This window comes from Pelodiscus sinensis, chromosome 23, assembly GCF_052426305.1.
Source record: "Pelodiscus sinensis isolate ZL-2025 chromosome 23, ASM5242630v1, whole genome shotgun sequence".
Taxonomy (NCBI): Eukaryota; Metazoa; Chordata; order Testudines; family Trionychidae; genus Pelodiscus; species Pelodiscus sinensis.
The window spans coordinates 3,939,644-3,953,055 of NC_143074.1; the positions used below are offsets into that span (position 1 = coordinate 3,939,644).

At 40.4% G+C, this 13,412-nt stretch overlaps 1 protein-coding gene across 10 annotated transcripts in view; it reads left to right on the forward strand.

Annotated features, from left to right (window-relative positions):
• EHMT1 (euchromatic histone lysine methyltransferase 1) overlaps positions 1–13,412 on the forward strand; it is a 178,925-nt gene that overhangs the window by 59,963 nt on the left and 105,550 nt on the right. For 2 of the 10 annotated variants that reach the window (XM_075905437.2, XM_089772893.1), the window contains exon 3: positions 2,143–2,292. The exons of 6 other annotated variants lie outside the window; for them this stretch is intronic. Coding sequence is in view for 1 of the 4 variants with exons in the window: in XM_006137161.5 (XP_006137223.3) it covers positions 9,015–9,077 (63 nt within the window). In the remaining 3 variants the exon portion in view is untranslated. Of the gene's footprint in view, positions 1–2,142; positions 2,293–8,999; positions 9,078–13,083; positions 13,395–13,412 lie in introns of those variants that run through there. 2 more of the 10 variants (XM_006137161.5, XM_006137166.5) reach the window with 2 other exon arrangements.

Genomic DNA, 13,412 nt, shown 5'->3' on the forward strand with positions numbered 1-13,412 from the left:
TCCCACTTAGCCTGCTCACCCACTGGAAACAGAGTACCTAGGCTAGGGGTAAGCAGCTGAATCTCAATTTCCTTTCTTTCTCCACCACTGGGAAACAAATTAAATGCCTACGGCAGATAAAAACCGAAAAGGGGTTTTTATATAGTTGCAAGCTAGTCTGTCCCTTTAATGAAAAGTCGTCTGATTCTATTGTTAGTTCTATAAGAATCTTGATGGTATGTGAAGCAGCTTTAATTCCTTTTTAGCAACAAGAGTTGCAGATACATCTTCCTAATATATATATTTTTAAAGGCAATGCTTACAAATTGGTCTTTGTTTCCAAGGAAACAAACCTGACATGCTTGAGCTGCACTAGTTGCAAATGCTTACGTTTAGCACACATGCCTCAGGATTGTAGTCTGCACATTATTTTTAAACCACCTTCAATTTAAAGGGAAAGAGGGAAGGGGGGAATGGAATTTGTCAGCTGGCTTTGCCAATTTGTGCTTAATGAAAAGCTATATAATATCTTAGATTTGCCTATTACAGTGTAAGGTGAACACCTTCCTGCATTTAAATAATAACTCTACTACACATCCCCACACAGAAAGTGTCATGGAGCCAAATGGCTGCTTCAGTTTGTGAGTATGGGTGATAGGATCATAGACTCATAGGGCTAGAAGAGCCTTCAGGAGTCATCAGTGATGTGATGAAATGCTTTGGGAAAACAGAAGGCTTGAGTGGACACAAACACACACTTTTACATAGTACATTTATCATGGGTCATTTTACCCAGTGTATTATACTCCAAAAAACACTGTGGTGAAATGCAGTTCACTCATGCACTGCTCAAAAGGGTGGGTCAAAAGTGAATGTCATTGCTTTGAAAGTGAGCAGGAATCCATCAGCAGCACTGTACTACCTCACATCACTAATTGAGAGCGAGAGAAAGTGGGAATTCGTTACATACCAAGTGTAAACTGCCTGCAAGAAATGTCCACTTTAGTATGCTGTAGATAAATGAAAACAATACATTTAACTTGGTTTATTTTATTGAATATATTCAAATCCCCTTTTTATCCTTTGAGTGGTTCTAATCGTCTGCTTGCAAATTTAGCTTAGAAATAGATGCACTCTCCTGACCCAACTACTAGGATTTCTGTGAAATGCTGTGTTGTGTATAGCAGGTTGTTCTTTGAAGGCCCAAAACATTTGAAGCAGACACGGTGCATGAACTAACGAAGTGTTAGTCATGAGATGTATAGAAAAACCCAGTGTCCAGTAAAGATGGATTTGAGTGTCCAAAGGCTTTCTGTCTAAGACCGAAGATGCAGAGTAGGGTGTAAAATAAAACTGTAGAAGCTAATGGCTAGTTTGGCGTCCGTTCCTGTAACCTTTACTTGTACAACTAGTTTTTACTTTTGTAAGTAGTCCTGTTGAACTAACATTAATGAGGAGTAAAGGTTTGTAAGAGAAAGCTCATATTTTTTACAAGAAGAGTAGTTCACAAGACGTATGTATAGCCTTTCCTGTACCAGTGAAAAATGTCTGATGAACCTCAACATGTAATGACTTCGCATATTTTTTCATTTGTAAAACAGTTTGGAAGTGAAAATATTGTATGTATTTTGTTGAAAAATGAACTAAGGGTTGACTGGGCAACAACAAATATCCTTGTTTGGCTGGTTTCTTAAAATGCAATGTGATGTGTGTTGCAATTTTCTTTTCCCTTCGTGTGTTGTAACTTTTATTTGGAATAGTTTTGCATACAATATAGCATAAATTAATGGAGATTTAGCTTTAAGACGAAAAGTGCTATTTGCATAGTGCACTAAAAGCATGAGTTTAAGTTTGCTATAAATGCATTTTTTAATGATTTCTGATGAAAATGTTCTAATTTGTGAAAGGCCTAAGGTGAAAATACACTAGTTTCAGCATCACTGTTAAATGCTACTTTTTGCATAAGGCTTGCCAGAGACAAGATGTTCTCCTTGCTTTTGTTCTAAAATAACACTTGACAACTGAAAATGCAGCTTGCATTCCACATATTGAGAGAGTAACCTTGATGACACAGTGGATGGAAACAGTGAGGTTGGCTGGATCATGATGAATCCTGCACCTTTTTTGCTAATGACACTTCCTTATGCTTACATTTCATTAAAGCTCTGAAATGGCTGAAGATGCCTTTACTGAGCATGCTCCAGGGTTGAAGCTGCACCCATAGAGTGAGATGGATTTGTGGCTGAAGGAGTTATAGGCCTGAAGTCAGGATCTGGAAGGAAACAACAGCTCTCTTCAGACAGATCCACAGAGGTAGGGGAATTCTGGACATTTAATTCACACGCCACGGGGCTTCCGTAGGGATTGTGACTTGGGAGTAAATAGACCAGATGAAGTGGTTCTTGAGGAAAGTGTTGGAATTGATTCAAAAGCAGAATAGTTAACCACTCACATGAGATGGCTTCATACTGCTTCCTGCTGATCAGTGTGCAGGATTTTAAAATAATGACCTTTGCTGACTTGCAAACCTATATAAAGCAAGAACCTGTCTAATGTTAGGGTTGTGACATAAAGCAACAACAGGCAGGCCCCTTGGAGACAGGGCTGGCAGTGAAGGCTTCGGATTTGTTTGATTGTGTCTTCCTATTGAAGAGCATGTGATCATGCTCAGTGCAGGATTGTGGTAACTCAGTTGTTAATTATTATTATATCTGGAACACTGAAAAGGAAGAGCTCTAAAGCTGTTTGGGGTTATGAAAGTACACAGGAATGTAAAACAAACTCCCTTTTTATTTTGAATTCCAATGATTATAAACAAAATAAACCGTGTGAAATCAATTGTCTTTCTAATTTTGCAAGAAGTGGGGAAATATATCTGTTCTGCTCCTTGGCTGACATGGTGCTTTATGGTAGTTGTCAGCCTAGAGTCAACACAGTTTAGTGTTGGCAGGTAAGTTTTGAGGGGGACAACAATCGGTGGTGGGTTGGTTTTTACATTGGGCATGCGGTTGCTAGTTTTTTTCCCTGGAGTTTTTAATCACCAGCTGACTGGTGTTGTATGAGGAGGTGATGGACTTCAGTTGGTGTACTAGCATGCAACAGTGGTGGTATAGTGCTAATAAAACATTTACATGGGCTGTCAGTGTTGGTCATAAGGAGGTGTAATGACAACCTTAATTAGTGTAGAGAAAAGGGGAAGTTTGGTGTTTGTAGAAACATCTAGTCAGTGCTGAGATACTGTATATATTCTATGGGGAACATTGTATTGATTGTCCAAATTCATATCAGCCTAGTTCTAAACACAGTTACAAATGAGTATTTAGAACAGTATGACGAAAGCAGCTTTGGAAATAGTATATTTAGCTTTTTTTCATTAACAGAAATCTCTCGGCCTGTCTTTAGACTACATCCAGTAAAGCAGTTTGACTCTTTAGAACAACTCTGGTTGTTCCTTACAACATACTTTAGTGTGAGAATGTTTAAGAGTGGAACCTGCAGGTTTTGATTTTATTGCTCAGTCCCAGATGACTACTGCCTTACATGGTTTGATCAATCTGTTGAGTGATGAGTCAGTTTATTACCTAAATTAACTTGCATATTTATTGCCCAAACCTGCATTTCTTGCACATCCAATGCTCCCATTGCCTTGGCTGGGAGTTGTCAGCTCACAAAGAAGGCAAAACGCAATCATTAAATAGCTTGTTTGATTTAGTAACTTTGTAGTAAGTTGGTAACTAGTTGAATTATTGGTGTTATTTTTAAAGTGCCTTTCAGAACATATGTCCTGAGTCTCAGCCATTTACACTGCATGGGGGGATGTGTAGCATTTCTCCTTAGTTATAGGTGACAGTGGACTAATAAAGGAGAAATGTATGAGAAAAAAACCCAAATGTGTGTATGAAGGACATGTGTTGTGACAAAAGCAGTTTAAAAGCAAAGCTTTTGCTTTCATGGGCTCCGAGGTGGCATATATTTACAGCTTTTCATGATTGATCTTATTAGCTTCTCCCTCCCCCCACCAAGACTCTGGTGTTGAAAAAATTGAGGCTGAAGTGATCATGTATGGTCAAGTCTCCTGCAGGAGGAAGTTTGACTTGATAGTTTCAGAGGCTAAAGCTCATGTGACGCTTTCCTGCTGTGTTTGTGTGAAAGGTAAGATAGCCATAAAGATCCACTGCCACCTCATGGCAATCGCTGAAAAGCAATCCCTTTTGAGACAATTCAGTATACACATTACACATACCTCCTGTGTTCCTCTCCCCTTGTTGCGAGTGATATTTGCTTTTTTAGAGTTCATTTCCTCCTGCTCACCCTCACACCAATTCATAATGCCAACTGAATCACTTTATGGAGCCATCCCTCTTGCAAACAGAGGTTGATGATTTGGGAGGAGAATTAATAAAAGCAACATGAACAGATGAATTCCCAAACTCCCCAAAATCTTATTTTCCTGTGGCTATCTGTCCGCAACACTACGAAAGTAAGTGGGAGACCAGGGGAGAGAAATCTATGAAATGTAAAAGCAGAATTGTATCTAAAATGATCTTCAGCATTTCAATGGAGCTGCAGCAAAAGTGAATGGAAGCAGCCATCTTTCCTCCCTGCTTCACTGACATAAGACTATGATAGTGACTAGTATGATGCATCCCCTGAAATGTCTCTGATCCCTGCCACATCTGCCCTCCCAAGGGGGGAAAAACAATACTTCTCTTTGCTGAGCAAATGGTTACTGTGGTTAAAGCAATAAGCTTGATCTCTGTTCTTGAAGGTGAAGTATGCATGATGTGTTCAGTACCCTCGCAAAGCTTTATTTGTACAGTACGAGCTTCCTACTTGCAGAAGCTAAATGAAGGGGAAAAGTGGAAGTTTTGGATTTCCAAAATAAAAAGGTTGATTGCTAAGTTACTGCATGTTTAAGCTGAAGGAGTTTGTCAATTCGGACTGTTAGGAATTCAGTATGTTCTAAGTTACACCCTATCTGCCCATTATAAATTTAACCTTTTAGTACTAGGGCTGCTATATTATAAAAATTACAAGAGCATCTTCCAAAGAACTTAGATCTCACCAAGTTTTTAGAGCATCCTCTGTAGAGAGTCACAAGGCATTTTTACATTTCAGAATGGCTAACAACAACTTCACCACATCAAACTTGTTGAGTTTTTGGCTTTAAAAACAAACCCAGCTTTTAGACGGTGGGGTTGAAATGTGATTGCAGGGGCATAATTCACTAGCTGTCCTCTCAGAATATGATCAAATTATGGTTTCTGGGTGGTGCTGAGCTAGGATTCAACACTTTTCATGTCTGAATCAATGGGAGTTGAGGGCACGGGTCTTCTGGTTAGCACATAATCCCCCTAAATAGTCCTGGAGGGAGGAAGGATGTTTTAAGAGATTGGGGGGGAACTGATGAGCAATTTTTTTAACAATGGAAAAGTAAATGAGGGTTCCAAGAGAAGCACACTCATTTCTAGGGAAAGTTAATCTCTTTCTTAAGACTGCCTTTTTGCTGTACTTTTAAGATAGCTTCAGAGAAGACAGAAAAGAAACTTGGTTCCTGGGTAGAAGTAAAGTATGAATTGAAGAGGGGGGCAAAATATTGCTCTTATAGAAGAAAAGCCTCCCTTTTATTTCCATGTTGAAAATGATGACTATAATGGTGTAAGTAAGCAAAAGCCCCTTAGGAATCATGTGTCCTTTGTGAAGGAAGGTGGTTTTTCTACTGTCTTTCTCTTTTAAAGGGGAGATCCTAAAAGGATATTGAAGCTCTGAAACACTGATCTGAGGACAGAGAGCCAGGAGTTTAAAAATAAGATTCCTGTAGGTTTGAGGTCCCTTGTAGAACGCATCTTTAAAAAGAAACAAGTGACATTCTGTTCCTGGCAAAGACAATCCACGCTAAAGAGAGTCTGGTGGTGAAATTTCTGTGGTATACTTGGGTTAATTCAAGAGGAGGGGGAAGGGAAAAACCTAATTTGCAAACAAATAACTGTTTTGTTTAATGTATGTTTGAATTCATTCAACTAACATCCATTTTACAGAAGGATTTGAGGGATGGATGGAAAGGAAAGATCAATTCAATTTGATTCCACATGTGTAAAGTCACTGAATAGTTAAATTGTTCGACCATCTTCTCGTCGGAAATGTCAGTAGTTTTCTGCTTCAGTCTGTGTGTATGTGAGAGAGAGCAGGGAAGAGAGAGGGAGATGGCACAAGATGCCTCCTCTGAATGTCTTGCAGGATCTGTTTAGAAAGAGGTGGTGTCTCTGCACTGCCTGGCGTCCATGAAATGGCTGCAGTTTCCACAGCACTGAGAAGGGCTGAAAGGAAATGGTCTCCTATCTGAGCATGCTTACTGTGGCATGGGAGCCTGTAGAGGGAGCTAGGTCATGTGGCCTAAGCAGGACTGTTGTTCATGTGGACCAAGAAAGAAAGAGAGCAAGAAACAGTCTAGTTTCCATCAAATACCAAGCACCTTAAAACAACAGTTCAGCTTTGCCCTGGGCATCAGACAGTAACATGATAGCGCTTGGGTCTGTCAGGACAAACTCCAGAGCTGCGACCAAGATTGTTGTTTAACTTCACTCCTAGGTATTGTAACTGATTATCTCAATGTGACTTGCAGCATTCCAGTGAATGTTAGTTCCAAAAGAAGAAACATTTCTCTCCTGAGACAGGATGCACACAACCGTGTTACTTTAGGATCCTGGCCTTTCCAGGCCTGTGTGATGCAGCTGATGGCAGTGTTTTCAGGGCTGTTGAGATGCTATTTTTTCCTCTTTTGCCTTCAGCAATGTAAAGAACATGATCATTGCCTGACCAGCAAACCAACACACAAATAATCTTGATCCTTTTATATAGTATCATTGTGAAATGTTCCTGGTAAGATGCTAATTGATTGCTTTACTTGAGATTTTAGTAGAATTGCTGAAGCATCCCACTATGTTGTTTGAGGATCATCAGTGTTTAGTGCTTTGGAGGAGATGCTTTAAAAATGAAGTGGAGGTTTGAAAAGCAAGCTGGAGTCTGCATTAACGTCTGTTTTCAGTGTCTCTTTAACCTGAGCAGTGAAAACATTTCTAGTGTTCAGATGCAGTAAAAAGCATTGGATCAGTGAGCTTACCAAAAGTATATTGTAGCATGCTTTTGTATCCTTTTTTTGGTTCCTCTGAAAATGTGTTTTGACTAAGTTAGCTCCTTGACTTTGCCTTTGTAATGAATTTCTCTGTATCCATTCCCACATTTTTAATTTTAGTTTTGAAAGTCCATGCCATAAAGAAGTACAGAAGAAACGCTAGACCTGTTTTAAAGCCATCTTTCATTAGAACTACAGTAATCTTTTGTTACATTTCTATCTTAATATTTGTGTTTTGTTGTTGTTGTCTTAATAGGTTACCGATACAACTTCCAGTGGTGGGTAGAAAGGCCAGAAAAAAAATTCCAGTATACATGTGTATTATAACTTAAAGCTGAATCAGACAGAAACCCAGTGCATGAAAGAGATATCCTTGCTTTATTCTGTCATCTCAAGTGTTCTTTCTTCATTAGTTTTATCCCCTCAGCTTAGCCTGGTGTACTTTAACCATTTGATAGTGAAACTGCTTGGACAGAAGAAAAGAATGTCATTTTAATTGATCCAGTATTATGGAAGATTTCTGCTGCTGTTTAACCATTTCCACTTTTCAAACACATACATGGGGAATGGTGCTATAAACTGAGACTTTCAGTTTGCAACAATAAAAGGTCATGACAGTCACAGGAATTGTTGTGGACACTAGTAGACGAAAGAAGGTGAATTTTGTCAGATATGGGTTTGTAGCTCACTGTGAAAATTATAATTTAGTACATTTGATTCTCATGCAATGTCTGAGGAAAATAAAATCATTGGACGTTTTAGTATCTCACTATGGATTTTTATGGTCTGACATAGGCGAGGTTTTCCTCTTCATTTCAGTCCATTGTGATGCAATAAATTGACTGGTTTAATTTTGAAACTTCTTCAGTCCTACTTGATGGGATTTTCCATATTCAAGAGCAAACAGGAGATGATATATTCTATATAAGAATTTCCTTTCCTTCTCTTCTCTTCTCCTCTGTCCTTCCCTATCCCTCCCTTCTCTGTGGGACGTTCTCCAGAAAAGTATTAAAGACAGAAAACCCCTCATTTTGCATTATGATAAATATGTCACTTGCATTTGAATCCACTCCAGCTGATCTCTGCTTACAGATGTTTCTGCAAGTTGTTCAGGCAGTTTGACTGGGAGCTTTAGCAGATATAAGAGTTGCCAAGAGTTTGTGTTTAATTGTTAAATGGAACGGAGACAAACTACTTGTTGATTTTGAAGCTAAAACTTTGTGTTTTATCATACTAGCTGAGCTAGTTATATTATATGGTTTGTCTTAGGTGCTGTAGTTCTGAACTGAGCCCAATACTTTGCTATCCAGTCATTGATTCTTCTTTTAACCGATTGTGTTTGTGTTGGATTTTTAAGGCTGGTTATATAAGGTCATGTTGTATTATGAATCCCTGAAGTGAAAAACTGCAGTCCTTCAGCTCACCATATCAGATCTCAGGTTCACTTTCAGTTGGACACTCTAACTTACCGATTAACCCAAGTACATCTAGCCCAGAATTCAGAGGGTGCGCAGTTTATTACACAAAACATAATTAGCACGACTGTCTTCAATTTTAAATGCTAATATGCAGCATCCCCTTTTGTAGGCACGAGCTACTCTTGAAGGCCACTGAAACAGAACTCATTACTGCATGGTTTTAAAAGGTTTTTTCAGGCTAGTGATCAGTCTTAGGCATGGCATTATGTCAGAATACTGACAGATTATCTTTATTAACTGTGTATTGTACCAAGACAGAGGCAATATCCCTGTGATGCCTGAGATAATAGTCGTTCCAATGGAAGCCCTGAAGTGTGCAGGTTCTCTGAAATGGCTGCAGTTTGAACAGTGAAATGGTCTCCACTGGGCATGCTCACTCTGTAGAGGGAGCTTTTATCACATGAGCAGAAACTGAATCACTGTTCATGAGGATCTGGAATATGCAACTCTTTGAGTCTTCATCAAAAGAAGACAACAGATGTCTGCAGGTACAGTAACTTCTAGTGTCCATGCTCCATGTGTCATAAATAGCAGATTCCCTCAGGTTATGTCCGCAGACAGACTGTTGTCAGGTTGTAAAGGAGAAACCTTTGAGAGGAGGAAGACAGTTAAGATAATCATGGCTGGATTTTTTTATTTATTTTTTGCCCTACGCAAGGAAGAACAGCACAGCAGAAATATATTGCATATTGATGCAGCGTGCAGGGGGATGTGTGGGGCTTCATTCACAGGAGGAGAATTAGAGGGTATCCTGCTCTGGAGCTTGCTATGCATACTTTCTGACTTTTTTTTCTGTTGATTTGTTTTGTTCAGTTGAGTGTTGTACACATTTCTCGGTCTGAAGGTGTGTGTGTCGAAGGAAGCTGGCACTCAGATTCTACAAATGCAGTGAGTCACTTACCTGATTTGTTGGGGAGTTCTTTGCAGGGGTGTCAGCATGGAGTCTGGTGGTTCTACATTGAACTCCTCCTTCACCCCCATTTCAGATAAGTGAGAGGAGAAAACACTGGTGTTTAAACCATTCGAAGGCTGATCTTTCAAAGACAAAGAAGAGGGCCTGCAGTCACATTTCACCTGCTTGTTAGAAGCATTTTGACAGTGTTGGCTTATGTCAAACAAGCCTATAGTTTTGTCTTTGGGAGGCTGAAAATTGTATTTTCTTATGCGAGAGAATTCTTTTTTTTTTCAATAATCTGCTGGACAGATCAGGGAATCATGAAACCATTGATATTTCATTTCATTTTATAACAGAAAGAAGGCACGCTTGAAGATTATTTAATTGTTGACTAAAATTCTCATGTCTAGTTCTTCTATGTACCTTTGTGTGTAAAGAGCCTTGTTGTCTAGCTTGCCATGGACAAAAATGAGGACGTTCAGCATAAGGGGGATATACTCCATCCTTGACCTTCAGCGTTGTGCCTTGATGGTTGTAGAGCTTCCAGACTTGGGGGTGATTTTACCTCTTCTGCTGGTATGTAAAATCTAGGCCTGTAAAATCTGCTTAATGATATCCCCCACCCCCACGTGCACATGTACATGCACACAGATTCTGGCTACCAAGAAACGGTGAAAGCACCATCCCAAAGAAGTCTGTCCTGCATATTTAGGGGAAGAGACAGGACAGTCTGTAACACTCGGCTCTAAATGCCTGTTGTTTATGCGATAGCCTGAAAATGTTCTTAAGAATGTCATTTCTCGTCTGGTGAATGCCTTTTGAGAGCATGTGTGTTAAAGCTGTTGGGGAAGAGAGGAGCAAGGATTTTTTTTTTTCCCGAAGACCGTACTAAGAAAAAGCAAATTCCCTGCCTGAAAGCGAGTGATCCGTTGCAGTCCAAAAAGAATGTGTTTTGGGTTGCAAGTAGGTTTGTGATGGAAATGCTGAGATAACGTTGACGGACTGTGGTTTTAAGAGTGCATCTACGCGCTGATGGCCATGATGGTATCAGCGTGATGGAATATTCTTAAGCAATTTAGCCAGTCTGGCATTGCAGACTGAAACCTCGCAAAGGCTTTTCACAAGGTGATGCTGAAATGCCCATCCTCTACCCTTCTCGTCCATTTGCAGCAGTGGTAGGGTTAATAGCCATGTACCTGTGTGCTTTGGCTCTTCCTTTTTCCTAATCATATGAAACTGATCATTATGCTAGTTTATGTAGTGACAGTGCACCTGGCCTAAACCAGTCCTCCAAAAACTTCATGAACATTTACTAGCCAGTGCATACTGTCTGTTTGCCTGCACTTGCCACAGTTATTCTGTGAGATGAGACTTGGCCTCAAAATTATTTTTCGCTCTTCCCAAGCAAATGGGTGAGTAGAATTTTTGCCAGTATAATAAATCGATGTTGCTTCTTGTGGATGAGACCGAAATGAAGCTGATGTTTAATTGTGTGGAAAGTCAGGACTTGCCATAGGATGCAGCTGATTTTATATGTAACAGTTACATGCTGATTTTCAGAGGTGATCTGCAGACAGGTGCTCTTACTCTGACTCAGTTCCAGTAGGAGCGCTCAGCACCTTTGCAGATCAGGCCCTTGGTGATCAAAATGAGACTTCCATCTTACCATGTGCCTAATACCCAAGGGCACACCGCACTGTTCACTTCTGTGGCATTGAGGGTGCACATCAGCTTAAGGATTGGGCTTGTGCCGCGGAGGTGCTTTTTGTATCTGGGCATCACACGGATCATGAACATCCGGGTTGGTTGTATGGCAGGTTTTGTATTTTTCCTCTTCTGCCAGCCTACTGAGTTATACTGGTATGCAGCAAGTGCGACCTGCCTTGTATGGTACCATCTCCTAATGAAGAAGGATCGCATGCTTCTTTGGACCCTGCAAGGGATGTTTTTCATTCAGTTAAGCGAGCTCCTCTGCCTTTGTGACTAGCCGATTTGTAAAGGGGAGGAGGGAGATATGGTTTGACATCAGGTACTTATTATTGTTTCTCTTTTTCTTAAACAAGTTTTCCCTTCCATATCTTCTCCTGGTACTTGCAAGGGGCAAGGAATTAGTGTGGATACTTCTATTCAGCCAGAAATCAGAGAATAATGTGGCCTTTCCATTAACGGCTAAGGCCTAAAGTCCATAAAACATGTACTAACTGCTGTAGATCTTTGAAGGAACATATGTTATTCCTATTCAATCTACTGTCAATACCTTTCAAGCAAATCTCGAATTTACAGCTCTCAGTATCATTTGCAGAGGTCCTTTCTATTACTGTACATTTTAAAGAGGCTCAAAATCATCTTCCCTTCGCAAAGGAGAAACTGGAAGTTGTAATGTGATCGTCCCTAAGTCCCAGTTCCCTTTTTTTCTGTTATGAATCTTTCCCCTTTTTACTTGAACTTCACTTATTGTTCTAGGACTTTGGATCTTCTTGTGGTGTGATAGGCAGTCTGATTTGTCTCTGATTGATGTGGTGTTGGGGCGAGGGAGGGAGGAGAGGAGGGATGGGAAGGTACACTCACTCGGTATGTAGCAATGCATGCCAAAATGTACAGTAGTCACTAAAGAGGCAGGAGAGAGTCACACACAGTCCAAGTGAACAGGAGTGGGTAAAAAATCAAGCTGATCGCAGGATCGCTATAGGAGCTGGAATAGGAGCTGTTTGCACAGCTCTTTTCCCCTCTTTTATCCAGCGCCATTCATTTTTCCTTCAAATTCCATCCCAGAAGTAGAAGATGGTGGGGGGAAGGTGTAAGAGAAGTCTCACATACAAACGCTCCCTGAGTTGCTGCCATACTGTGTCTGAGCCGTGGAATGCCTCTTGCAAAGGAAGCATTTAACAAATTGTGCTTGTTCCAAGGATGAGGAAACTTAGTGATCTTCTGGCATTTGCTCTTCTCCAGAACTCCAAGCTGCTTTTCACTTGTGAAGTGTGGGGCTAGGCATACAAGGAAAAGGAGAGAACTGGAACACAGAGCAACTTTAATAACCTTGCAAGGCTTTTTCATGGAGCTCTTGGTGTTAAATGAGGAACTCCCCCCCCCCCTTCGTTTTCCTGTGTGCCTGTGAAAATATTCTGCTTTGCATTTGAAGGGGAAAACTGTATTTTCTGGGATGAAGCCAACTTATTTATTCAAGGGAAATACCATCTTCCCTACCCTTTCTTTTTCAGGGGCAGTTTGTCAGAGGATGACACAGTTGAATGTTAGATTTCTAGATGACATCGAGGTATAGTTGTGATTTGAAGAAACTAAAATCATGGTTGGCATTTTCCCTTGGAGTCCTAGATGTCTATCTCTTTCATCTCAAGAAAGGGTTAACTCTTTCCTACAAGATTTAATTCTTACAGCAGGTGGATTTTGACCTCAAAACAAAACCAAACCCACCGTGTTAGAATTCTCAGCTTCCAGTGTTTATAATTCTCCTCCCCTGGTTGGATTTTTATTGCATGACATGAACTTGACTGCATCCTGGTTGTAATGAGAGACTTGGTCTGAACAGGGGCTGTGAATTATCTGTTGCTAGTAGAAGCAAATAGTAGCTTCTATTTTACTGTAAAAAAATGGCAGGTCACTGTGTGTCTGTAAACAATGCAGTTATGAAATGGCAGTGCAAGGCCCAGCTGAGCATGCTCAGGAACAGCCTGTAGGGGGAGGTGATCAGAGAAAGATGATCTAATTCAGTGCAATTCTTGGGATTGAAGGAAAAGACCAGGCTCCATCCTAATGACAGAGCAGAAAGAATACTTCTGGGACTAAGCCTGTAGGCCATAACTGATAGAGTCCGAGGATCTCCTCCCTTTAGGACTTCGAGTACTGACCAGTGCTGTCTCGCTTTGTCGTTTTCAAGAAGAGTAAAGTCTTGGTGAGGTTTTTTCTGTAG